The sequence below is a fragment of the Maylandia zebra genome, linkage group LG15 (genome assembly GCF_041146795.1).
Source record: "Maylandia zebra isolate NMK-2024a linkage group LG15, Mzebra_GT3a, whole genome shotgun sequence".
Lineage (NCBI taxonomy): Eukaryota > Metazoa > Chordata > Actinopteri > Cichliformes > Cichlidae > Maylandia > Maylandia zebra.
Window position 1 is genome coordinate 467,925 of NC_135181.1, and position 27,774 is coordinate 495,698.

Sequence of the window (27,774 nt, forward strand, 5' to 3'; positions counted from 1 at the left end):
ATTTCTTTATCATCTAAAAAACAAACTGAGGTGTACTGCTTTAATCTTTTTCTTATATTCAAACATCCCAGAGTTTACATGCGTGGTTGGCCAACTTCGCACTCACAGAAAGAGTCTCACTGGTCCACCTCACTTCAGATCGACGCTGGCTGTTATGTGTCCTACAATGTAAAATCAGTTTGACATCCTTGAAGCAGATTCCTGTTTTGCGCCGCTCTGCGTTGTTCCTGTTCTTTTCTATTCTGTATTCCACATTTCATATAATCTTGATTATTGAGCCTGTGCTCCAACCAAAGCTGTTTAATTGGCTGCTCTTCTAATCCGTCTCCTTGGGTCTGATTACTGGCACCAACTTAATTAGGGGGTTTTCCACTTCATTTAAAGACTAAGTGGCCTTTACCTTTTCTTTAATAGAGTAACAAGTAGGGGCCCCTGTATGGTCACACTGCAACTGAATTCGTGTGAGGTGTACAGAAACGTGTCGCAGCGGTAATGCGGTTAGATGTGCAGCCGGCTGGTGGCTGCCCGGTTGGCCGGTGAGGTGGCACGGGTCGCCTGGTGCAGCTGCTGCGGGGTTAGGGAGAGCAGCCGCTGTGGCCACATTAAAAACTGCATCACTGTTTTTTGTGACAACTGTAGATCAGCGAGCCATCAGCTCCCCCTCTCCCTCGTTTCAGGGATTTGTAGTCCTTAGCGTAGGGAACGCCGCCGCGTGTTGGAGGCCTTTGCGGGAGTGAAACTACAGTTCCCTCAGAGCTGCTCGGAGGTGTTAGTTGTCAATATGGCTGTTGTCAGACAGACAAAGCAGAGAGGCAAATAATTCGCCTCTGATTAGAAATCCTTGGAAAAGGGTCGGACAGGGCACTGTTCCCAGCTGCTTCATTGCTCGGCTGCAGTAAACGACACCGCGCCGCTTTGCTTCCGTTACAAAGTTAAATGGTTAAGTGGACGATTTGAACCCGAGGTAAGTCCTGTTACTCGGCTCTCTCGACACAGAAAGTGATGTTATTAATATCAAACGCTCGCTAGCCAGCGACGGCGGCTAACGTCAGCTAGTATCGGCGTTGGCACGGCTAGCGTTGTATGCTAATCATCGCACGAGCCCACGGCGACCCGCGTAGCCCACCTCAGGTGGCTAATCGCCCTCCGCGATGCCAGGGGGCTGTTGTCAGTGTGGATTCAGCCTCGGGGGGCAGTGAAGAAAACGAGAGCAATCCTCGAGTGTTACGGAGGGCTCGCCGTGCTGGGTAATTTTGACGTTTAGTCAGGGCGGTTTGTCCGTGTGCCGCACGGAGCGCTCGCTAACGTTAGCTTTCGGGCAAAGGGCGTGAAAGCTGGCATCAGCAGCGCTTCGCCTGCAGCGGTGAAAGGCGCGACGGATCTGTGCTCTCACTGCGGGCCAGCAAAACAAAAACACATGGAGGGGGAAGAGATGCCGCCAACTGCGGGGCGAAGCGCTTTAAGACTGGAAGCGTTTAGAAAGCTGCGCTGTCAGACAATCTAGAGTTTGTGTTTAACGACACCGTGGCTGTGTTTTTATTTTGTTGTAGTTTTGCTGTTGGCATGACAAACACTCTCCGAGTTCGTGAACTTAGCTGCGCTGTTATCAGGGGACATCCAAGCCCGATAGGAATGCAGACAGCTCCATCTTTAGCTGCTTTAGTTACGTGCAGGGTGAACTTGCCTTCTGGGTGAATGGGTAACTTACCCACTTGATCACAGTGGGCATGAATTCAAATGTTCTTGTTTGTTTGCAGCACACATTTTTCTTTCACTTGCATGTTTAAGCTCACTAATCCAAATCCAGCGGTCTTCTGTTGTGTGCAGCCCGTCTTTCTGGGGTGTGACAGATTTTGACTCTGCTTGGTAATGATTTACAGCATTAGCAGCTCACCTTCTAAACACCAAGGACTAGTTAATGTTCACCTGTCAGCGCTGCAGAAATAATGTGCTCAGACCCAAAATGACCCTTTACTGCACGTGTCTGAAGGCCTGGTAATGGTTTATGTGCCAGTGTCCCCCCATTATTTATGATAACTTCAAATGCACTCAGAAGTCATTTATGTTTCCTCCCCCCTCCGCTCTGTCCTCCGCACAGTTTGGAGAAAGACAGATGTAGAAAAATGCCAGTGACCCCTTTTAAACCGTTTATCATATCGGCACAGGTCGGGCTGGCACAGAAGATGGAAAATCTGCCGCAGTCTGATTCCAGTTGCATTGATTTTGATCACAGCAAATTGCTCGTGAAAAACATACAGCGTGGGTGGTGCGCAGAGCCGAGGATGTATTGTGGCTCTTAAAGAACGACAGACAGAATGTTAAGATAGCATCAGCTGTCAAGGTGACTCTGGCACTCTGTGCGTGTTGCCTGCTGCTTCCCAAAAATAGCTGATTTTTATGCCCTGCCCCTCCCCTCGCCTTTTTTTCTTTCACACTTCTGTCTCTCGCTCTTGTCTTCCTTTTCTTCTCCGCTGCCTCTTTATATTTTCTTCCTGCAGTTTTTTATTCCCCTCCCTTCCCACCCGTTTTATGCCTACTTTATCCCTCTAACTCTCCTCCGCTACCTTTATCCTCTTTCCCCATCTGTGACTGCGTTCCTTTTCACTCTTTGCTACTTAATCCTCTCATTTCCTCTGTCATCCACCATCCCCTCCACTGCCTGACTTGCTCCTCCTTTCCTTTCCTTCTCCACTTACTTTTCTAAGGATTCCTTCCTACTTTCCTCAACTTGCCCCGTCTGCATTTCCTGTTTCCTTTCCTCGGCTTGTGTTCCTCTTGTGTTTCTCAGCTTGTCTGTATTGTGTCTCATCTCAGCAGCAGCAGCAGGATGTCTGAGTTCAGCGAGGAGCCGCGCTTCACTATTGAGCAGATAGATCTGCTGCAGCGGCTGCGTCGCACCGGCATGACCAAGCAGGAGATCCTGCATGCGCTCGACACTCTGGACCGGCTGGACCGGGAGCACGGCGACAAGTTTGGCCGCCGCACCTCTTCCTCCTCCTCCTCCTCGTCCTCCTACGGCGTAGGCGGGGCCAACAGCTGCACCAACAACTCTGCCTCTAATACTACTACTACCACGTCATTCAACAATAACAACACTGCCTCGGCAACCACCACCTCTTCAGCGTCATGCAATGGCGGCGGCATCAACAGTGGCGGTGAGGGTGGAGCCGCCGATCACGCCGCCGCTGCTGCCTCTTCAACGACCTCCAAAATCTCCACAGCCACGCAGACGCAGTTCAACAGCGCCGGGGGGCTCTCGCTGTCTCCCAGCAACAGCTACGACACGTCCCCGCCTCCAGGGCCGCCGCCGCCCTCTGCCATCCTGCCGTCCCCGGTCTCGCTGGTGGCCCTGACACAGAACGGCCGCGACAGTCTAGCTGCCACCCCCAACGGAAAACTGTCTCCGCCACGCTATCCGGTGAACAGCGCTGCAGCGACGCGAGCGTTCGGGTTTGAATCTACAGAGGAAGATCTGGATATCGATGATAAGGTGGAGGAGCTGATGAGGTGAGAATGACCAGAGAAACTTTGTCGAGTCTGTTTGTAGAACTGGGAAGAATAATGCACTGCACAAAAACGTCACCAGAGGGCAGTATGTAGTAGTACCAGGCTGCTGAGCTCAGTAAGCTGTGAAAGATGGTGACGGGGAATAATACTGCGGGGTGTAAATGGTTCTTATATAGCGCTCGTCCGAGCACTCAAAGCGCTTTATACAGCTAATTCATTCACCTGTTCACCCAATCACACGCTTAAGTATCTAACATTCATACACATTCACACTCCGATGGACGCATCGGAGAGCAACATGGGGTTAGTATCTTGCCCAAGGATATTTGGCATGCAGCAGCCTGGGATCGAACCACCGACCTTCTTAGTGGCTGATCCGCTCTGCCACCTGAGCTACAGCCACCCCACACTTACTGCTAGTGAGTCACTGCTAGGATGGTGAAACTTCAAGCGGCTAGTCTGAAATAATCATCGACACGCCTCAGTCTAGTGTGGCGCTGTCCACAGTCACAGTACTTTCACAGAAAACACACGGACGACACTGAAACTGTTTCTACAACTCGATGCCTGTTTTCCTGTTGTTTTGTTCTTAAAGGTTGCAGCCGTCACTAGGTTGGGGGATTGCTTTTTATCACCAGTAAAGCTGGTAAGGTGAGGGCTAATTAGCAGGAACTTCAGTTAAAGCTTCATTGTGTGCAGCTGCTGCTAGAACTATACATGAAGCTGTAGATATCTCATGTTCATTTGTGTTCATGACCTGGGGGCTCTAAATGTAATATCCATGCTGTTGCATTTAGCTTCATGTTGCATAAAATGTCTTTGGGAAGCCTGTCTGTAGGTGATGTTACTGAACAGTGATGAAATGATTCTTGCTTCACAGCAAGAAGGCACTAGCAAAAAGTTACGGGCAGATTTAGATAAAAACCTTTGGAGGTGATTGTGATTTGGATCCAAATTTGTGTGAGAGGAACAAGATTGGACACTGAAGAAAGTATTGCAAACGTATCTGGATGCAAGTGCCCAGCTCGATGCACGTGGAGGGAATTTTCTGGCTTGGCTGATCGATACACCTCGAAGTCTGAAACAGCAGCAAGTGCAAGGTTGGTTCATCTTCTCAGGGAGTCATTTGTGATCTTCATTCTGAGGTTTATCCCACTTTGTCACTTGACTTTTACCAGTGGGACGTCGGGATGTGCGCACCGATGAGCTCATTAGTGAGCTCGTAGTGTTACTGATTGACCAAAGCTTTAGGAATCTATTTAGCTTGTTTATTTGTACAAAGCTCATTTGAGTGAACACACAGCAATTCAGCAGTGGGTTTAAAGCTGCCTGGGTCCTTCCTGTGGAGAGTCTGCATGTGTGGCTGCTCTGGTTTCCTCCTGCAGCCCAGAGTTAATTGGTAATTCTAAAATTGGCCGTAGGTGTGGACTTGAGATGGAGAGAGCGTGTAAGTGTATAGATTGGAGCCCTGTGCGAGTGTGGCTTGTTTGAATGGTCAGGACGACAACAAAAGCACTGTGGAGACGACTGTCCATAAAGCTTGAGGGCTTTTCCCCTTTAACTTTCTTTACCTCTTATATCATATTGTGATGATGATGCCCACTTGAGGGGAAATCAGGGGCTCTACAGTATGGATGTAACATGCAGCTAACAAAAAGTTGAATTTCACTCTCAAAAGCTTATTTTAGCAACATGTGGTAGCAAGGTGCTGTCGATTCCTGAGACACCCAAACATAACAGTTACTCTGAGGTGTCAGAGTTGTCCACACTCCACTATAACACGTGTTATACACAATTTAAAAAAACCTTGGTTTCTCTTAGAAGGATGTTTTCTGCTGATAGATGGAGGTAACTTCCCACAGTGGGGAGCTGTGCCTCGTTTGGCCCACAGGTGTGGGAGGGTTGTCTGTAATGGCACAAATAAGAGGGTAAAACAGGGTTAAGGGCACGGTTTCACAGTAATGGGCTCATCCAGTGACGTGTGTAAGGAGTTTCATTCATATAGACAAACGCGTCATTTTCTCCAGTTTGTGTTGTAGACTTTTGCAGTCACAGCGTCCTCAATCTGACTGTGCGGCTGCACCCGTTCCTGCGTGGTGGCCTTTCTGCCAGCGGCACTTTAAGGCGGCATTAGAGCAGGGCGATATGACCGAAAATATTTATCACGATATACATTCGAAAATTTGTGATAACGATAAAACTGACGATATAATTGACACGAGGCAAAATACTTTACAACTCCTCAACTTTATTAGTGCAAAAGACCCAACAATGTATTTTCACTTAAACAAGCAGCTGTTTTTTGCATTAAAGTTATATAAAATGTAACAGTGCAAATTCCTCGCTGACAGTTTAACCAAAAAACATTTCCAGTGGAAACTGGCCGACACATCCTCAGCATAACCAAGTATAACATCCACAAAACTTAAAAAGAGGTCATACACACACAATACGGTAACATTATGTTGAAGCACAGTACGTATCACTCCGCGAGGCTCCGCCTACGATAGCCGTAATGCTCCGACAATCCATCAAGCGGTGCGGCTTCGTAGCTCAGCAAAGTCGTACTGAAACATTTGACAGATTTTCGAGCGCCGTGTACATAAAATCGTTTCCCGAAACACAACCAGAGTTCATACATAAGGCGCACGGGATTATAAGGGGCTCTGTCAACTTTCAGAAAAATCAAAGGATGATTTTAAGTGCGCCGTATTTTCCAAACAACACGGTAATAACGACGGCCCGCTAGCATGCGCTACCAAAAATAGTGCTTTGTTGTGTATCTGACGGACGAAAGCTAAACCAGTTCCACACCAGTGAAGCTGCAGCATTTTTACAAACCAGTTCAGGTTCATCTGTTTCATTCAACGATCTGCTTTCGCTCTTCTCGTTCTGCGTCGCCGCCATGTGCGTATGTAAACCTAGGCGCTGCGCATGCGCGTTTTACCCATATTTCATTTTCTTATCGTTGCCCAACATTACATTACCGTGAACGGTATGATATAGCCCCGCCCTAGGCGGCATTCATCTAAAGCCACGAGTTTGTCTGGGATGATGGCCAGGTGCTAAACGGCCGTAAGCGTGGACTCCTAAAGCTCTTTGGCAGCCTCGTGCCAGTAAGCAGTCTGAGAGTTGAGTTTGTGGTCTTGGCAGTCATTTTCACACATCTCCACACCTGATTGTGCACACTAGTGTGTTTCCTAGTTTGTCTTCAGCTCTATTTTTGTATTGAGCTCTATATTTGTCAGTGACCAAGTCAGTTCATCGTCTGTTTATCTTCTTTACTAAAGTAATAACTGACCTGGAGGGGTTGAAGATGGCGTTCTTTTTTTTAAGGTCGTATGTGTGTGAAAGCGTCTCTTTTACACTGTGTCGACTGTTTGCACGTCGCTGCTCGCTTCACTGAAAAGATGAAATGACAGGGAGAAACAGGTTGCTTTGAGCGGATCTCACAGTGAAGGAAAGTAGAAGTATATGGAGACGAGGCATTCACTGCCAGGACTGGTGCTTCCTGTGTCCTTGCATCGTTCCCTCCTCGGTGTGCGCTCCTCACCGCGGTCGACACATAAACAGACTTTTATTCTGCGCTGATGTTAGCCGGGAAATAAATCAAATGATTTTTTTATTGATAAGGATAGAAGGCCAGTGAGGTGCAGAGCCTTTTCTCCTTTAAGGTTAAAAATAAAAACCCAGGCTGTAGGTTACATATATTCAAACACAAACCCTTTAGAGCCCACCATAGACCCAAGTCTGCCAGAGCTTATCTTTATATTTTTACATGCTGTAGTGCAGGGCTCGCAAAATCGCTAGCCCGACGTCCCGGGGCTAGTGATTTTTCCAGTCGGGCTACCAAAATCTATCTCTGCCCTGCCCGTCGGGCTATCGTAGGAAGGAAAAATATATGTCAATGCTTTTGCATTCTTTCAGAAATGTAGCTGGGTAATTATGTCATTGGCATCGGTGAGCCACTGTCAATATGTGACATATTGAAATCGCGTTTGAATTTGCGCTTGTTTTTTGCTTTCACTTTGCAATCGCGCGAACTGTGTATAGAGAGCGACAGCACAGATTGGTGAGTGATGATAATTTGTGCACCAATTCCTCTGACATCGTCTTATCAATCGTTAGCTTACTATGCAAACATGACAAGTGAAATCTCCCGCAGCTTAAACATAGCCATAAAAACTGCGGCCTGGGACAGGCTGAATGCATATAACTCCTCATATTTCAAATGCAAAAGAAATATTGTGCTAGCTTATGTGGTTGCAATTCTACCGGCATTTAAAAATAGTTGTGCAAAACGGAGCGTGCACGCTTCGATAGGCCTTGAAGGGTTAAAGCTATCTGGATGTGTCTATGCACTGGAAACTCTGCACACACAAAAAGCCTTGTACACGTGGGTTTCCATGTGCTTCTTGCTTTCTAGGAAAAGGATTCATGTTGAAAGATTTCAAATATCCGTTACCAGAATTAAAAATGTTCTTAAAAAAAAATCTCTTGTTACACAAATTTACCTTCACTTGGAGATTTTAGAAAAATGGAGGTGGAGAGGGCAGAGGCAGCAGTTCATGTGTCTCATCTACTACATCTACTCTTATTTTACAGTTTGTTCATACAAAATGTTTTCATGGTGAAGTCTGAAGTATTTGCGAGCAGCATTATCTAGAAATGTTTTTGAGCCAAATGTCTGATATGATTTCAGGAACCTGGAATTTCAAAAGTGAAGCTAAAGTTTGACACAATCGTCTGAAAAATGGACGGCACAGACAGGAGCTCCTCGTTCTCTAGCATTTGATGCAAAACCGTTTCTGTTTGCATCCGTAACACTAATGATTCTTCATGCTGCACGATCTGTCTCGTGCACCGGAGCTGTTGTATCTGATCTCACTGAGTCAAAGGTGGTTTAGTCTGAAGGCTGAGCGTTTTGCTTACACAGATTACGTTTTCATACCACGTTCAGTATGAGCATGCACCACTGTAACAGCACAGCTACAGACCAGTAGTCCTTGGACGAATCCTGGACGTTATACGCTTGTCTCACAGAGATGCAGCATATAGACCGTTACACATGTACTAAGAAGCGTGTTGGACGGGGCTGTGACGTGTGGATGGGCCCAGGCACCGTGGGCCCTTCTATTTCTGGGGTTTTTCACGTGACGTCACCCTGTTGACAAAGTCTGTCGCTCACAGACTGACAGACACACCTGCCGACGTACTCCAGATCTGTTCGGGGACCCATTTTGTGATCATCTCACACACACAGTGAAAGCAGCAGCAGCAGCGTCATCACGACTGCTGCATGTGCCCTACATTATCTGGCAGTGCTGTTCGTTCCAGCACAGAGGAAGTGGAAATGTTTTAGCTGCATCACATACACCAAAGTTGTTGTCCTCCTCGTTAATCCCCAGCATTTCAAAGGCTGCCCTGGGAAACAGGAGCCAGTCATATTTGGACTTTTTACTTTTTCTGAGCCAAGCCATCTCTGCATCTTTCCCCAGCTTGAATATGAGAGTGCTGCGCTTGTCTTCATGCAGCCTAGCCTGCCGGGGTTAACGCAGACCGTGAAACTTTGCAGTTTAGTCCCATCTAAATGACCTCCCTGACTCGGGCATTTGCTCTGCTGTCGTGAAACTTGCCTTTCCAGCTCCCGTCACTTTGACATCTGACTTGAGGAAATGTTTTGCTGTAGCAGCGCGCCCGTCTGCAGTTCAGCTGCGACACAAATGCAGATCTGTTGCCAGATTCTTACTATGAAGATGGGGACTAAAGAGATCCGGTTTTAATACCGGATAAAGAGACGGCAGCGTTCTGGTCTCTCCTTAGGAGCAGAGCACGTGATGGATGAGAGTTTTGGCTCGTCCCCTGCGTCGCCCACAAAGACGTGCATCCTGTGAGGCTTCAGAGCAACCCGAGCCGGCACAGAGGCACTTTTGTCGGGACGATGCACATCGTCAGAAAAGGGAACCGCTCGAGTTCAAGCTGATCTCCTGTAAGAGGGAAGAGAGAACAAGCTTTGTGTTGTGCACCTCTGGAAACATTACATGAAACTGCATTTAGTAACATTCAGCTTGGTTAGGTTTTGAGAGCAGAGGCTCAGAAGTTTTTCAGGCCCATTGACAGGTAAAGTGTTCATAATCTATTAAAGTGTGCGTGTTAGCGCCTCGTCTCTTCCTCCTCTAAGCACTTCACACATGCGCTGTCTCCTCCTACTGCTGTGCTGTCCCGCTGCCTTCAGCTGCCCTGTGTGAACTGTACGAGTAAGAATAGGCTCCGTCGTCAGCGACCGGCCCGCTGCTCACTCGCGCTGCCTCTGCATTAGATTACGCGTCCTTTTTAGAACGACCGAGAAGTTAAGTAGCGTTCAAAAGCCCTCGTCTGCTGCAGGGCTCTCCAGCTTCTCGCTCGGCAGGGCTGCGGGGGCGTGACACGAGGTCTCAGCCTGTCCGCGGTCCACGGTGCCCTTTCCCTTTTTTCTCACTTTCAAAGTGCACACTTGCTTCTCTGCAGGAGTTTGGCCTTTGAGTTGGCACCCAAAACATCCCCCCCTCTCCTCCCCAGTCTCGTAGCTTGTACAGCAGCTCGTGCTACATTGATTCACTGGTGTCGATACAAGCAGCGTTTTTTTCTTCAGGCTCTAATTTTAGCCCGCGCCGTGAGAGGCTGGCGTGGATGATATTGATGCTGGATGTCAAAGAGTCGTGACGCATTTTCATTTCACAAATATGCCAAACAGAGTGCTTAGGACTTTGATGCGATTTCCATTTTGACTGTGTGAGCCTGGGATAGCGGCTGGTTCAAAGGCTGCTGTGATTGTGGGGTGGGGGGCGGGGGGCAGGGAGGGCGCCTGCTGGAAACGCTGTCGTGTAAAAAACCTGAATGCACTTTCAGATTCAGACACGTGTTCAGTCTGTGCTAGACGGGAATGAAGCTGAGACAGAGTGTGCGTGCATGTGCGTGCGTGCGTGCGTGCATGTGCGCGCGTGTGCGTGTGCGTGCGCGCGTGTGTGTGTGTGTGTGTGTGTGTGTGGGAGGGGAATGGGCTTGATGCCAGAAAGCAGGGTGGGTACACTGTAACCGCACATCCTGCGTTCCTGCGAGTCTCTGCATGCTTTATATATATTTATTTTCCTGCTGCTGTGAAGTCAGATAGCGGACACATGCCCTTTTAAATGCATTTTGAAAATATAGATTACTGGATTGCGGCTCGGCTCTCAGAGCCGCTGCCTTCATGTTCGTCTGAAATGCAATGCTGATTACGTGGGAGCTATAAAAGAGGGGGAAGCCACGGTACATGCTGTCGACGTGCAGGCCAGAGCAAAGAGGAGCTGCGGTTTCGTAGGTTGGCCGTGAATAGGTGCAATAAAGAAACGCATCGAATCATCATGAACGTGTTATTGTGCAGAAAACCAGACGAATGGCTTTTTCCAAATGAGAATGAATTGGTGACAAAAGCATTAAACATGTATGCATTTGCCCTTTTAAGCTGGGTAATTATGCAGCAGGTTGCCTGTGTAATGGCACAACAATGAAAGCTGTAATTCACTTCATATATTTTTTACAGCTGTCTAGCAGCCAGACGTTGCCCCAGCTTCCCAAATGTGTAATAATGAAGCTGTTTTCTTTGCATTTCTGCCACCTGTGTCGAGCTGCAGGTTATGAAGATCTCTGTGTGCTCTGTGTTTGCAGGAGGGACAGCAGTCTGGTGAAAGAGGAGATCAAAGCCTTCCTGGGGAACAGGAGGATCTCTCAGGCAGTGGTGGCACAAGTTACCGGTTAGTAGCTGACATGCTCAGCCACGTCACTCGCATCAGCCGTTTCCTGTTGCCATGCCACGTTCGCTCCTCCTCACTTTTGACATTGGCGTTTGAGGAACTTTGTGTTATTGTGAAAAGCTTGTGTCCTGACCCCGAAGACATCGTAGACTTGGGCTGCCCCCTAAACACTGACTAAGCGCCTGATTTCACGCATCTGTCAGTGGACCTTTTTTGTGTGTCTGCATCATCTCACACATAACAACACAAGATCATTTTTGCACGTCGAGCTGTTTCTCACAGATTGGCGGGGTGTTCTTGAATTCATTATGAAGCGAGTCTGTTCGTCGGTTTCTTCTTTGAAAGTTGATACGCTTCCTCTCATCCTCCACATGAACTGAACGTCTTGTTCAGCAGTCGTTGTCCTGAGTTCAGTGCATGAACCAGATTTGCACCTGCTGCAGGATCTCAGTGGTGACCCTGCAGTGGAGCTGGAGTCTGAGCGCAGCATCAGAAGCTTGTGGATCCTGAGCCTGCACACAGCTGTTTAGCTGCAGCTGGAAGGAGAGCGAGGGCCTTTTCACACCCATGGTTTGGTTTCTCCTTACACAGGAAAATGTTTGTGAACTCATCAACACGTGAGAATATTTAGTCCTCTTATTGGCCAGATGTGCCTGAGAAACAAAGTGAATATAGGAGGAAGGTGTTCTGGGTTGGTGGAGAACATGGAGAATTTTACATTAATTTCATGGCTGCGAGCCAGAACTTTGCACGCCCACCCTTTGGCATCCCAAAATGCAAAGGATACAAGACTACGGGAAGGAACTTAAATTTCCACCTCAGATCGAGGTCGCATCACGTTCACACTACAAATAAAAAGTTCATTCTGCGGTTCCGGTCGTGGTTCCTACCACACGACCGGAACCGCAGCTGGATCGTGGGTTTGCCAAAACACTCGGCCGACACTGAAGCGCAGCACAGGAGTGTGTAAACTGACCGGGGCAGTGTTTGCATGCCCACGGACCTAATTACTAAAGGCCCAGTGTCACAGGCCTAGTTTGAGATCAGTTTGCATTGAAGACACGCCTGTGTTCACTAACTAAAAGCTGAGCAGTAGTAAAACTTGCAAACGGGAAACAGAACTTTTGCACCACATGTTTCACAACACGTGGTGCAAAAGGCGCCACACAAAGGGTTTTAAAATCACGTTTGTCCCCAAAAACAGCATGACGCTTCATATTGAGCAGAGGCAGCTGAAGGCCAGTCGGTGCTCTGACATGAGGCGAGCTGAGGCTGTACGGGCGAAGCTTGGGCCAGTTGTTCTCAGGTCAGGTTTAAGGTGGAGTGCAAAGAAAGGCTGCTTTGTTACCAACAAGTCACCTGTATAATTCTGAACTCTGTATTACAGTTGACCCGTAGAAGAACACCCCTGTGCTGTTGCACACATTGTGGGTTTGTTGTTTTTGTTTTTCTGCAGGTATTAAAGTCACACAAAGGAATGTAACTAACATTACTCAATAACCAAACAGGTGCTGCAAAATAAGGCCAGAAACCGTGGCATTTAAAAAGTCGTACAGCTCAAACTCAGACCCAGCTTCCAGCAGCGTTTGACTGATAAGTGATGGAGGAAGACAGAAAGTCTGAACTTATGTGAGAGGAAACGCCGTGTGGTCCTTTTCCTATTCTGCTCTGTGTCTGTTGAACTCTTCCAGTGCTTGTCTACACTTTGTGCTCTGTGCAAAAACCACTGTGATGTAATTTGATGTGTGGCTGCTTTCCAGGCATCAGTCAGAGCAGGATCTCCCATTGGCTGCTGCAGCACGGCTCCGACCTGAGCGAGCAGAAGAAGAGGGCTTTCTACCGCTGGTACACGCTGGAGAAAACCACACCAGGTACATCTGGCTTGATTAACTGGCACAATATGTTTTGGCGCTTTGCCCTCATTCGACAGTTGGCAGTTGAGAGTACGTGATAGTGGGGGAAGGCGTGACCCTGCAGTTTGTGTGTGTCGCTCAGTGGAAGCAAATCGGAGACGATCTCCCCTCCGTATAAGATCTGCTAGTCACATGCTTTGAATCTTTTGCGCCAACCGAATCTCGAAAACGTCCGTCTTAGCGATGCACACGTACACGAATAGCACATTTGACTGCGGCTGTTGCTTAGCAGCACACTGTCTTGTTAATTTGTCATTTCTGCAGCAGTTATGAAGGATCAAAGCAAACGGAAAGGCTGTTTCACCTCCACCGAGGTAAGAAACGAGGAGAGCAGAGTAGAGTCAGCACAAACACAGCCTAAGTTGATGAGAGTCGGGGAGGAGCAGCCGACTAGGAAATGAATAAATAATTGTTTTGTCCTGAGCATCCTTCACTCAGAAGGCAGCAGAGCGGCAAAGCAGAATGAAGATGGAAGAAGAAACCTCGCAGTGAGCTCCGCACCAGTGTGGATGCCCCGTCGTCGCCTTCCACGTGACATCGCTGCATTGTTACAAGCCGTTCGGTCATTGCACTGGAGATCGGTTCACCGCCACCACTCTAGTCTGAGGTCTCCATTTGGCTTTGATTGGTGGGACAAGGTGGGAGGGGCCAAAGTTTTCTGTTGCTGATGAAGCCATAGTGTCAATCTTGGTGAGAAGTCTCGAGGTGCACCTTTCCTGTTTAAAACTTAAAGACCATTGAACAAGAACAAATCTCTTTACTGAAAACAGGGGTCTCAAACTCGCGGCCTGGGGGCCACTTGTGGCCCACGTCACCCCTACTTGCTCACTGTGTACACTTCTGTCTGCGTATACGAACACGGTGGGAGCAGAAGTGCTGCTACGTGGGTTACTTTGGTCGTTCGATGAAAGGCTTCACTTAGTTCAAATCTGCGCTCACGTTTGTTTGTTTTACAATATTTGAAGTTTAAAAACACAAACACTGCTTTCTGTTTGTTTTGCAGTAGAACAGCAGAGTGGCCCTCAGCTTGTTTACGTTTGACAACCTCGTTTAAAGTGTTGAAAAAACAGTTTCGTGTTTGGCCTCGTGGCTTTAAGCAGAGCTACAAATTAGCCTGGGTTCCCACAGTTGTTGCCAGTGCTAATGGGAACAAAAGGTATGTGTATTTATGTGGACAAATGTCTCCCAGCATATGTCCCAGTTAATTGTTTTCTTCAAAGCTTGTTTCATGAGTCGGTCCCAACAGCAAAGACGTAAAGATAGCAGCAGAGTTTGCCTCTCTGAGCTCAGCATGGAGGCAAAGAAAACTCGCTGCCTCCACTGTTAAATGTTGCTGTGATAATAAAGTAGTGAACATCTTCTGGTATTTGCAGAAATGTTAAATGTTAACAAAAACAGTTTGAAAACTCGGAGGTGCTCTAAGAAAAGTGGAAGAAGAGCTCCAACAAGAAGGGACTACAGGAAGTGACCCGGTGATCAACTAGGAAAGTAAGAATCTGCATCCAACTCGAGTAACTTGTAGCTGTGTAGCATCAGATTCAAGGTAGGACTGCAGTACGAGAGGCATGAAGGTTTCCTGTGTCGTCCTAACTGATGACTCTGTCACTTCTTCCATATTACAGTGTTTTGATCACTATATTATGGAATCTACTCACTTAGAGCTCAGCGGCAGTTAAAGATGTGACTTTATTGTGTTAGATAAAGAAATGTTGGAACCAATGACGTTTGTTTTAGAGAAATGTGGCTGTCAGCAGAACGACAACGGTAGAAATCTAGAAATCACTACTACACCAAAAATGTTTCCAAATTATGTAAAGATTTAGGATTTACCTCTTAGCTCTTGACCTTCAGTGAGGTCATCTTAAATTATCCAGGTGTTTGACTGTCACGATGTCTTGGATTGGAAGCCTGTTGTAACGGCGACTAACTGTCCCAAACTGAAGAGAAAAAAACTATTTGTTGTTATCAAGTAACTTTGGGTTTGCTGCTGTGTGCACGGTCATCCTGACTCCACACTGTAAAGGGTTAACAGGCGAAACGAGAGGCCGGCGCGTCCTTCAGATCCGGCGTGTGTTTTCTGTACCGCCCTATAGCCAGGCAGCAGACGTCCCACGCCCTGTTCTCTGCAGCATGTTCCTCGGTGGAGCCCCGCCAACACCATCAGCTCTGGAAACTGCTCCAAGCTATTTATGGCCAGACTGAGCCCGACCGAGCCCAGCACCCCCCCACGCACGCACCTGCGTCGCTGCTGCAGAGAAAACTGACTCCTCGTTCACGGCTTTCTGATAAACCGGCACCGGCCAGGTGATCCGGTTCGGCCTTGTTAAATGTCCGAGCTTTCAGTGTAACGTGGCGAGGTTTACAAGAGAGCTCGCTCGGTTTCTTTTCTGCTGCGATCGTTACCTGAGCTGACGCGAGTTTGGTGTCAGCATAACTCGTGAGATTACCAAAAGACGATGTCGCTTGGTTTTTCACGAAGGACTCGGGGCTCTGGCTGCCAGAGCGACCACGGTCCTCGCGCCATCACATCTCTGCGCTGCTGTTCTGTCCTTCTGTCACTTGTGCTTCCAAACCACAGCGACACCTGCAGACTTGTTGACTCTGAGTAATCCTCCTGCTGCAGGTGCCACTCTGAACATGCGACCAGCTCCGTTACCTCTGGAGGACATGGAGTGGAGGCAAACCCCGCCCCCCCTCACCACCGCCCCCGGCACCTTCCGCCTGCGTCGGGGAAGCCGCTTCACTTGGAGAAAAGAGTGCCTGGCTGTGATGGAGAGGTGAGGTTCAGAGGAAGTGTGCAGAGATGATAGATGGTAGGAGCGCTTCATAACGTCGCTCTTATTTCCTCCAGGAGTCAAACGGTGCAGCCAGCAAAGCCTCGCACGCACTCAGCTGCACCGCGTGCACGACAAACAGCAGCCGCTCCAGTTTGTTGACATCGTCCTTGTGAAATTAATTTAATCACTGTGGCTCTTGTGCTATTTATAGCTACTTCAACGACAACCAGTATCCAGATGAGGCCAAAAGGGAGGAGATAGCAAACGCCTGCAATGCTGTTATCCAGAAACCAGGTAAACCAGCAGGTGCACGAAGCTGCACACGTGTTGTTAACTGTAATGAGTGATGGCTTTGTTTGCTGGCTACAGAACTGCGTCTGCGTGGTGCAGATATTGAAGCAGCTGTGAAACGCATCGTGTGAAATCTGTGCTCAGATTGACACAAACAGTCACTTGGACTTGAGGACGGCGTGACGTTATGAATGTGCTCGTTTTGAGCCGTAATTCATAATTATGACAACATTTGACACAAATGTCTTAAAGCATAAAATGACAACATCAAGACCAGTCGTATCCAAACGTGGCCACACTCGGAGTATTCTTCTTCTTCCTCATCCCAAATAAAAGGTTTCAAATATGGTGATGCTGTGTTTGTATGTTTCCTCCAGGGAAGAAGCTGTCTGATCTGGAGAGGGTCACTTCTCTGAAAGTTTACAACTGGTTTGCCAATCGTCGCAAAGAGATCAAGAGACGTGCCAACATTGGTAATGTAGCTCTGTTTAAATTACAAACTGTTAATGAAATGTGTGTTACTGTGTCCCTGCCATGACCTCTGCAGGGGGCTGGCAGTGAGGAGGACGGCTGTAGCTCGGAGGACTTTCAAACTGCTCCAGCCAAACTCGGGTTCTTTAGATATGCCGGCAGTAGAAACATTTTTTTATCAGTGCGTTTATTTATTCTTTCAGATGTTTGAGCTTTTTCACATTTTGTCAGAAGCATTTTAATCAGTGATGCGAGATTTTAGTAGTATGGTTTCTTTAGTGAAGCTTTGGATGAGCCTCCTGCTCATTGGGGTTTCCGCTCTAATCCGGTCTGGACTTTGGTCACTGCAGCTTGACTTTATTTCCTCACTCTTCTGTCATTGGCTAGGTTCGCTGACGTCCCTGGGGTCGCCGTGTGACCCAGCGTGGGTCGAGCTTTGGCTGTCGGACTGATGATGGGCAGCAGCAGTTGCTTCTTTCCGGATTGGCATTGTGTCGCCTGAATGCTCCAGACTTGCAAACTAACAACACTTGTGCTTTTATAGATGTGCTCACACTGCTGTTGATCAGCACCTGGCTGCTGCTTACCGTCCTCGTTACGATGGAGGCAGTAAGGCTACACTCGCACGCTGCTTCTGCTTTGGGGCTTAGTGTGCAGTTCTGTGGTTGATTTCCATTATGACCTTATATGTAAAACCTTGGAATTAGAAGACGGCGTGTTTCCTTCTTAGCGTGACGGCAGCTGTTCAACAGTGTAACGGTGAATTCGATCTGTCACATATTTGTCAGCCACTTGTAATCTGTTAAAACTTTGTGTCTGGGCCTTCGCTTGCTGTTGCAACTATAATAAATACAGGTTAAAGAGGTAGGGATGTTGGTTGCATTAAAGTATACGTAGAAATACAGTTTATAAGTAAGGTGTAATGTCCATGGGTGTTGGCAGTGCAGTTATCCTCCAATCAGGGTGGAGGTAGGGCATGTCTGACAGCCTGTGGGTAAAAAGTCTGTTCGTCCTCGTCTTGATCTTAAGACTCTTCGTCTTAAGTTGTCTCAGCCAAATATTTGCAGTATTACTTCACTGCTTTCAGCTGTTTACTTCATCCTTACAGCAGCCTTTTACTGACTACTTTCAGACAGGTTCTTTTACTTTGGAGCATCGTTTCTTTCAGATGTATCGGGGCTTCTGTACAACCTCTCGTTGTGTCGCTGGCTTACAGTCACTGCTCTCATGTTTTGTAGTATTGTCAGTGATGCATCATAAGTCTAACGAGCCATCCTCTTTCTCCAAGAAGCCACAATCCTGGAGAGCCACGGGATAGACGTCCAGAGTCCAGGGGGACACTCCAACAGCGACGACATCGACGGGAACGACTTCTCGGAGCAGGTAGTGCAGAATGAACATGTGATCGTACTGAGAAAAGACGGAGCAGCTTTCTGTCTTCCAGCTTTGTTTTCATAATTGATCAACAACAAGCACGAAGCTGCGAGCTTCTCTTGTTAGTGAGCTGTGATCTTTTCTTTTACATGCTGCTCATTTCAGCTTTGTTGACTGTTCTGTCTAATTGGTCTCTGTCTCGTTAGTGTTAATAATCCCAACACGCAGCTTGCAGTGCACCCTGAATATACAAAGCACTTCAAGTTCTGTGCATGATTGAAACTTGAAAGGCGTCAGTGAGCAAATGTTCGTGCCCTCGTTTTGTCCTGTTACCAATGGAAACATGTCTGCTTTACCTGAACACACCAGCTTACTTATGATTGCTCAACATGCAAATCTCAAGCAACAAGGTTACATTTCAAAATATACGCTGCGGCTCCAGCGTTTTAGAACAGCCCGATTTGTCCAGTAATTTATTGCAGTTGAAGTCATTCGGTCCAGTGAACAGCTTGAACTGGTACAAAGGTAAGTGGTGAAACACCACAGGTTTAAAACAAATGATCCCAAAACTGAAACACAATGTCCGTTTCAGAACGATACAAAAAGACCTTTTTCAGGGAACAACATGGGTTAACTGTTTGAAGCTGCAGTAAAGGAGGTTGATACGGCCTTGAAAGCTGCTGCTCCAACTTTCCTGGATCACTTCAGCCCCTCTGCCTGTAGTGTTGGAGCACACTGTGGTACCAGACCCTGGACAGCATCAGCTGAGCAGTATTGTACTGCAGAAAGTGTTGGCACAGAAATGGTGAGAAAAAGGGAATTAACCGTGGAAGAGACACAGACCGCCACAGAAAAGTAGGAACGTCACAGTGTGAGCGAGTCCAGTTTCCTTCAGCATCAAAGTCACTCAGAAACAAAGTGTGACAGGAAGATGTCTGCAGAGCCAAAGACACGCCTGAGTCAGAGGACAGCAGCCGGTGTGATGGGCGGCTCACTGCATCCTTGAGCAGAACCGTTTTTATCATTTAAGGAATGTTTCTAAACTCGGACTAATGGTGTCCAAAGCTGAACTTGAGATGATTATCCATGCTTTTATTTCTTGACGTTTAGACTCTGTAATGGTCTTTTTACTTGTTTTAATCAGCTTTAAATCATCTTCAGACTGTGCAGAAATATGCAGCACGACTTTTAACAGGCACCAAGCGAAGATCTCATATCACTCCAGTTTTGGCCTCCCTTCACTGGTTGACTGTAAGTTTTAGGTTTTAGTTTTAACCTTTAGGGTCCTACATGGTCAGGCTCCCCAGTACATATCTGCCCTGCTGAAACGCCATTCTGCTTCCTGAGCTCTGAGGTCATCAGATCAGAGACTGTTGGTGGCCCCACGCACTCGATTTAAAACTCGTGGTGATCGGCCTTTCAGCCAGTGCAGCACTCCCACTGGTTTTATTATTTATGTTTTTGATTCTGTTAAAAAGCAGCTGAAGACATTTTTATATCGGCAAGCTTCTAATTAATTGGTTGTATTTTACTGTTTCACATTGTTATTTGTCGTATTTCCATTCTTTTCATCTTCTTTGTTGTAAAGCACTTTGTGATTTTTATCTGCGAGAAGCGCTATATAAATACATTTTACTTACTCACAGCACAGCAGCTTCAGGCACAGAGTCATCGTGGTCATAGTAAGTCTCAGTTTCAGCTGTGAGGAGAGGACGGGCTGCAGCAAGAAAGCCATCAGCAGGACGTCAGAATAAGACAGAGGCTTGGTTCCACAGTGAGTGCCATCACCCGGCTGTTTGCTGATCCAGGGTCGGTGACTCGCACAGAGTGAGAGGCACCCTGAGCAAAACAGCTACCGCAGCATCCTGCAGCACCGTGCAGGACCCTCTGGTGTGGACCCAGTCTGTCAGGAGTTCATCCTACAGCAGGATAATGACCCAAACATCAGTCCAAGAACTACCTCAGGAAAACAGAACAAGATGGTGAGCTTGAAAACATGGAGTGTGCAGCACAGTCTCCAGACTGAAACCCCACCGAGCTGGTTTGAACTGGACAGAAGAGCGAAAGCAACGCAGCCTACAGGGTCCACATTCACGGGAACTTCTGCTACAGATATGGGAGAAGATTTGATTTCTGTTGTAGCCAGAATGCGACGGCTGTTCAGCTGTTATATCTGCCAAAGGAGACACTTTGGTCTATAAACTGATTCCATGATTTCTTTAACTCCAATCGTTTCTGTCAGAGTGCAATGAGACATTCAACTGCAGGATTTTCACAATAAAAGGCTGGAAAAGTCAGAGTTCTAAAACGTTTGACCGGTAGTGTGAATGTGTTTCTCCTGTGAGTAGGGATGGGTATCGATAAGATTTTCATGATTCCGATTCCATTTTCGATTCTGTTTAACGATTCGATTCTTTATCGATTCTTTTTACAAAGGAGGACACTAAGGTCGATTAGCTCAGAACTTTGTTTTATATCTTCTCTTTGAACAAGAGAGACATTTAGGAGTAACATGGCCTTACAAACCCAACAGTGAGATCTTAAGAGATCCAGCCTGCGGCTCTTCAATGGGGTGTCACAGGGTCCCCAGGAAAAACATTGTTATTGCTACAGAAGAATATTTATTATTATTTTACATTTACAAAGTATAACATAAATTATTCTGTAGCAATTACACAACAGTAATGTCCCTGCCTACAATTAAACACATTCACTTACTGAAAATCATCTGCTGTGGCAAACGGCTGCAAGCCTTTGACCACAAACTGAGTCACTGCTCGGTGACGTTCGTCTATCCTGCCTGAAAGGAGACGCTGCCGGCAGACTGCAGCGAGAACTGCCAGCATCTGAGCCAGACTCTGTCTCATCATGGTCACTAAATGCACAGTAATGGCAGGTTTGTAATAAGGCAGATCGCGCTAACATAATATGCACTACTGTTGATTATTTACCTGCCGCATTAACGGGAGAGGACGTGCAAACGTTACCGCTGCTGCTGGGTTGAGATTCACGAGTCGAGCGGAATTAAAAACACGACATTCATTTAAGGTCATCGCGTGTTTGTGAGCAAATGCTTTTGCATATTCGTAGTGTTTCCTCCCTTAAATGAAATATCTACTTTGCAAGTATTGTAAGTTGCCCTGTTGTCATCCGTTCTTGTAAAGTATAACCAAAGTTTTGAGCGTTTGAGCCGCCGTGTTTCCTGCCAGGTAAATGACGCTCCGCAACGTGGTGACGTCATTCGGGGTGACTGGAATCGATAAGGGAATCGTTTGCAAAAATGGCAAACGATCCCAAGGAAGTGAAACAGTGGGAACCGGTTCTCAACAAGAACCGGGTTTCGATACCCATCCCTACCTGTGAAGCACCGCTTGCTGTAACAGTGAAAGAGAAGAAGTCATTGTGCAGATTTTACAGTGCTTCTCGCTCTTCAGATGACCTGCTAGCTAACGCAGTAACTCTTTGTTGGAATACCTCCAGGCCTGTGACCTCCCCTATTTTGACAAAAGACCTCTCAGCCGACCTTTTGGCCTTTATCGCCTGGAGCCCACCTCGCCCACACAGGTATCCCACACACAGCAACACGCTGAGACGCTGATGTTTGTTACCATAGATTAGTGGATTGGATTTGGATTGAGTGAATCATCAGCCTTTGTCACGAGTTTCCCTTTTGTGTACCTTTGTGTGTGCGTGTGCAGCACAGCTGTAAATGAGGCCAAAGCAGAGCCACATTTGCATCAGACTGAGGTTAAAGAGGTCCCTCCATGTCCACAGTGCTCTCTCACATTTCTGATGAATATAGTAATCAGATTTCATGTCACTGAAAAGTTGATGACTTGCTCGATGTCACTGATTTTCAGGCTCTTGTCACGCCAGCGTGTTCTTAACATCCAAACGAAGCTTTTGCAGTAGACGTGGTTCATCGTCTGACTGCAGCTGCGCTGTTTTACACTCTTCAAACGTCCGTGTATCAGCCCTGCATTAACCTGACGTGAAAACATGAACATTTATTGTTGAAGCTTTGAAATATTCATTTTTTACAGTTAAACCTTTAATGGTCAACAGCAGCGGTCTAAATCACAGACCCCTCTGAAATCACAGTGACTGGTTTGACCGAGAAACACAAACTACATTTCACAAACTACAATCGATTAGTATTGATTGATTATTGTATTGAGCCGAATTGTTTTCACGTAATACACACAGCAGAATCCTTGAATGAAGCTGACGGTGATATTAATGTGGGGATCTTCTCTGGATCAGCACGTTGCTGAGTGACAGAAGGATGAGGTGTTGTAGACGATCCCTGCGTGTGATCAACCACATTAAACAAACCGTGAATTTGAATCCAGCTCTCAGCGTAGTTCACTGCACTGGCTTCGTGTCCATTTACACGGGCATCTGCCTTCAGAGAGTGAAGGATCGTGGGTCCCAGCACAGACATGATTGCATGAAGTCCTTCCAAACAAAAGCAAACATTTAGCCCGACAGGGGCGACGCTGTGCATCAGTAGCTGAGTGGTTGAACAGTGGGCTTGGACGAGTTCACCACAAAGGGGAAAGGTTAAAACAGCAGCATGAGAAGCACAGACAGCAGCTGCAGCGTTGCCCTGTTTCACTTTGCTCATGCACAAACTCTTCGTCTTGGATCCTCAGCAGGGGCCGAGCTGAAGAGGCAACAACAGCCCTAACACGAAAGAGGAGCCCACAGAGCAGGTGTGGTCTAACAGTGCACAGCTGCAGCTGCACGTGATGATGACGTGCAAAGGGTAGCACAGGACCTGGGTGGTCCCTGGTATGGGTGGGGGTGTGGCTGACAAAGCTAAAGTGTCACAGTTACCAGGAAATGAAGGGTTTCTGTCCACTAAAATGAAAGCTGGGGCTTAGTGAGCTGTGGATCAGTGCTGTAGTGTGCTGAGGGGGGGACACGTGGGGTCAAATGCATGCAGTTTCTGTCATAGTTCAGTTTTGTGCACACTAACTCAAATTGGCAAAGCTGTGAGTGCAGTGTGTTGCTGTTAGCGTGACCGTGTGGAGACTCTAGACTCTCTGTAGTCAGTGTCAGGCTGCAGACATGAACGTTACCTCCTAACTGGGGATGGGCACCTCAAGCAAAAACACCAGGCTTTCCTCAGAGAGCCACTACTGTCACCTTGTGGTAGAAGTATCCCATTACATGCTTTACTTACTTACATACTTTTTTTTTTTTGTGTCTTTTTAAATGATTTCCTTTAACATGTCAAAAGCACGTGTTCTTTCCTTACCTCTGATGTAGAGACATTCTGTTTCCTGTCATGACCTTTGTCCTTGATGTTCCTCCCAATGCTCCTCCCTCTCCCAGGACGACAGCGCAGCGCACAGCGAGCACCAGGACCCCATCTCTCTGGCTGTGGAGATGGCTGCCGTCAACCACACCATCCTGGCCCTGTCCAGAACCGGAGGGGGGCCCAACGACATCAAGACGGAGTCCCTGGAGGACGAATGAACTGCACAGGACCTGGGATGGAGGAAGGGGACGAGAGAAGGGAGTGTAATAGATGGAGTTGGGGGACTGAAAAGAGACCAAAGTAATGCTACTTAGTAAAGCTTCATCATCTGCTCCTCAGCCAGCCCCTTACCAACTCTCCCTTCTCTCCTGGCCTCCCCCTTCCTCTTCCCTCCTCAGAGTAATCCTTGTCAACAGTAATTACCCCCAACCCCGCTCCACCTTACTCCATATATTGACACAGCTGGCAGAAATGGGTGACTGTAGGCCCTGTGATCTCTGTGGAAATGAGCCACAGAAGAAAAGGCGGCTCCCGCAAACCCCTCTAAACGGCGGCTCTTGTCCGGGAGTGTGAACTCTCTCTTCCCCTCAGTACAGGATACCTCTTCTTTCCTTACCTCGTCCTTGCTCCCCTTCTACTTCCCTCTCCAGCCTGGTCGTCTGAGCCGATCCTCAGTCTATCTCACCTCAACGTCAACCTCAGAAAAGTAATGTGTACTGTATATATATTATATACATGTTTTATACATATATATGTATATACATATATATGTATATGGTTCTTATGGTTCTCAGTCTCACTCACCTCATGGTGTGCTACCTATCTACCTACTTACCTGACCCTCAGATTCACCTTATCATTGTGCAATTCATCAGAAGAGCAACCTCTGGCCTAACATCTCGGGAAAAACGGAAGTCAGTCAGCAAAAATGATATCAGAGCTGCGCTGACACTCTTCTCCTCTGTCCATTCCTCAGTAGAATAAATGGCTTTCGGTTTCCTTGCAGTAGAGCTGCTAGGTTGGATAGAAACGTATCTGAACTTTCTGTAGTAGCCTTACGTTCACGCAGACAGACGTTGTTTTTTGCAAGCAGGTTTTCATACAACAGGGATGGGGACTGTGAATCACTGCACTACGAAACATGTTCAGCACACACTGACGATGGCAAACGGTATCAAGGTTTCTATCCAGCAGCAGCAGCAGTGATTCGAGGTTCCTTACTTGCTCTTCCTCTGGTTCTAGGCCAAACAGCAACTGGACGTAGTCATTTCTGCTCCCTGTGACACTATTGTTAAGTACTAAAGACTATGAGGATCAAGCTGCGGTCAATGTGATAATCGAGCAAACTTTGTAAGCTATCTAATAAGACGAGTTATGCTTTGTTTGAAACATCATCCATGCCAAAGGAAAAGAGAGACGCTAAGCTAATACTGATCTGAAAACAGTGTTAAAGTCCATCCAAAGTTATTTATACCAACTCCTTTGGCCTACGCAGGTTTATTTCTTGACTCAGTATAGGCATGACACTACAGCAGGTCTGTGTCAGTAAAGGTAAGTTTTAGCAACCAGGCATACAATGATAAAATACCCTGAAGCTTTTTACTACTTCTGTGACGCTGCCTCGTTATAATAGTAATGTGCTTTTTCTAATATCAGAGAGGTCAAATTAGATCAAGTCCACAGTGAAAATGGTTACAAATATCAGAAACATGTTCGAGGCTTCTTTCATCTCTGTAGCCTCAGACAAAAACTTGCCATTTCAAAGGGAATCAGAGTCACCGACTACTAAAGAGGTGATTTTTCCTTTTTTTGCCCTGATGGAAGGATCTCCAAAACCATCTCTTACTGAATATCACTATGTTGTGAGGTGGGTTGTTCTTATTCAGTGCTGGGGGACTCGACTGTTTATTTTCTGTATTATTTTGTTTGAAGCAGTTATTTCTATATGCCAGATATGTCCTAGCACAAAGTGGAGCTAGAAGCTAGGTTTGCTCAGCTTAGCCACAGGACAGAAGCATCAAGGCCAGCTTTGTCTAACGGGAACAAACCAAATGTCTAAAGTTTATTCTTGAACATGTGACTTGCGGCTTTTCTCTGTGGCTACTTGTGGATCCTTTAACTCCGGCTTGGTTAACTGAAAACTAGCGTTAGCATTGACTGTTAGCTTAAAACACAATAATTTTTCTATTTATTTATTTTTTTTACGTTTTTTCGTGATTTATGTGTTTTAATCAGTAAAAAAAAAACGTCAACCAAGTGCACATTTTTTCCCTTTTGTAAAAAGCCTGACTTTCTGCTCAGCTAAGTTAAGCTAGCTTCTAGCATTAGCTCCGTACAGTCGTGACAACAATTTTTTAATTACATTCCCCACGAAGTCAGAGTCCCTGCATTAGCGATGGTTTTGGAGAAAGAAAAGAATATTCTACGAAGCGGGATTAAACTAAACAGTCTGCCAGAAATTTAATGCCGGTCCTCAAGTTTGTGATAGTTTGATTTGGCTGTTGGTGATCATGCACCAAATAAGCTCACAGGTTTAATACTGCGGTTAATGTCTGGTTCCTGCTTGTACACCAACTTCCAGTCCTCAGCTGTAGTCTAGTAAAGCTTGATTTAATTGTACTGCTTCAGTAAGTTCAAAGCTGCAATACAGTGGCTCTCAACTGGGACCTGTGTTTGAAAAAGAAAGAGCTCTCAGCTAAAAACAGTATGTATTTATACTCATTTTTATGGTATTGTACAAAAACAAATGTTTTGAAATGAATCATGCTTTTTTTTTTCTAATTATTTTTCTCTTTTTTAAAATTCTCATTATTTGACTGTTTTGCTCATCCCTTATTTGACTGAACAGCAGTCTTCCCGTTTGTATTGGACATAGTAAGCTACTTTATGAAAAATAAACCATGATGCACCTTAATGAAAATTAGTATTAACTAAAATTAGTATTTAACTAAGTATTGATGTTAACTAAACTTTACATGTAACCTTTAACAAAAAGTCCAATTTCCAATATATGATGGGGAAAGAAGAGAAATTCAAGTAGAGCTGCTTCATTCTAAACTAAAGCCCCAGTATGTGCCAGTCTCTTTGGTAAATAGCACCACACCAAACTCCCTGGTAAAATCTCCAGTTTCTGATTTGAACCAGCGCACGTGTAAACCGTGCACCCGTTTTTGACTCGGACAGATTGAAGCATTCATTGAACTGAGAGCGTGTCTCTTTAAACTACTTGAAATGATCACTTTTTTTTTTTCCTTCTAAAGAGTTTGGGGGGGAGTTTGGCGCGATGTTCCCCTACAAAACATGCTGCGTATTAGAACTGGTGAAATTAGCATGCATTCAGAGATTATTCCCACTATGAGACACTTTTAAATGAACTGCCTTTGACTTTGAGAGATGCCGTGGCCCAGTTAGCAAGTACAAGTTTTAATCCGCTAGTATTTTTGCATGAACATTGAAGCTTGACAGAAAAGTTCATGGGGTGGATGAAAGAACCCTCAGGTGCTCACAAAGTAGATTGTGCTATTTTTCTTTTTTTTTCCAGAAGAAAACTGGAACCCACCTCGAGCGTGACACGGGCACTTCCCCACTTGCTGTCATGCATACTCAGTGGAAGTGCTTGCTTTGAAGGGGCGTCCTCTCTTGTGGTTGTCAGGGTCAACATGCCTACGTGTCCTTGTGTGTCCCCTAGTGCAACACCATCCACTTCATCCCAGTATAGCTCAGAAAAAGAGGACTGAATGCTGTTGTATCAATCTCAAATCTAGTTATGTTCAAAATTACTGTATTGCCCATTTCAGAATTTAGTGCCTTTTTTGGACAGTAGACTGTTCTGTAATTAAGATGTAGTATATATACATTTTTTGTACAGTTTCTTTGTTCATTTTTTTAACTTGTGTTTATTTTAGTATGATATATATATATACATAAATATAAATATAATGTACAAGAGAATAAAGCTATATCAATGAGAATGTGTGTTTATGGTCTTGCTGGCTGCATGTATGCAGATCTATACACAGATACAAAGTACACGAATCAAAGCAAGCTTTTAATAATTATCTGAGTCTTACAACCAAAGTTTTCATCTGATGTAAAATGTATAGAAATCATACATATACCAACAAGACAGCGTGCATCACTGTCACAACAGCGTTTGCATTCAAAGGCTTTATGGGGGGCCGATTCTTTGTCCCAGTCCAGCCCTGGGCACGACACGCAGTGAGTTAATCTGAGAAGGTGCATTAAAAAATAAATGGCCGGGCCAGCGGTGCACATCGCAAATTAACTCGCATACACACATTAGTTGTGCCGTTTCGTAATGACGGTATCTTAGCTAACAACCCCAACTACCAGATTCAACTTGTAATTGGCTAAAAACAACAGAGGGACGTTGCTAGCTGGCA

General features: G+C 46.3%; 1 protein-coding gene across 13 annotated transcripts; it reads left to right on the forward strand.

Moving 5' to 3' along the window:
* The first annotated feature begins 456 nt into the window (after positions 1 to 456).
* On the forward strand, positions 457 to 27,342 carry hmbox1b (homeobox containing 1 b). 13 transcript variants are annotated; one of them, XR_013093067.1, is made up of 11 exons: positions 1,039 to 1,247; positions 2,818 to 3,507; positions 11,194 to 11,279; positions 13,040 to 13,150; positions 15,816 to 15,969; positions 16,181 to 16,263; positions 16,638 to 16,733; positions 18,020 to 18,114; positions 21,586 to 21,669; positions 23,446 to 25,238; positions 26,913 to 27,342. XR_013093067.1 is itself a non-coding variant. In XM_076873627.1 (10 exons), exons 2-10 carry the CDS (start codon positions 2,828 to 2,830, stop codon positions 23,587 to 23,589), a joined length of 1,533 nt encoding a protein of 510 aa, XP_076729742.1. In that variant the 5' UTR covers positions 457 to 964; positions 2,818 to 2,827; the 3' UTR covers positions 23,590 to 27,342. The 13 variants fall into 13 exon arrangements, 11 of the variants coding, with proteins under 11 accessions (XP_076729742.1, XP_076729741.1, XP_076729737.1 ...); XR_013093068.1 differs by having other exon boundaries at positions 23,446 to 24,077; XM_076873627.1 differs by lacking the exon at positions 1,039 to 1,247 and adding an exon at positions 457 to 964 and having other exon boundaries at positions 23,446 to 27,342.
* Positions 27,343 to 27,774: the final 432 nt, after the last annotated feature.

Coding starts and splice junctions, on each gene's coding strand:
- hmbox1b (XM_076873617.1), top strand. CDS start 1,084: ATGCTAATCATCGCACGAGCCCACGGCGACCCGCGTAGCCCACCTCAG. Junction 13,151..15,815: donor GCTGGAGAAAACCACACCAG/GTACATCTGGCT, acceptor CTCCTGCTGCAG/GTGCCACTCTGAACATGCGA. Junction 18,115..21,585: donor GGAACGACTTCTCGGAGCAG/GTAGTGCAGAAT, acceptor GAATACCTCCAG/GCCTGTGACCTCCCCTATTT.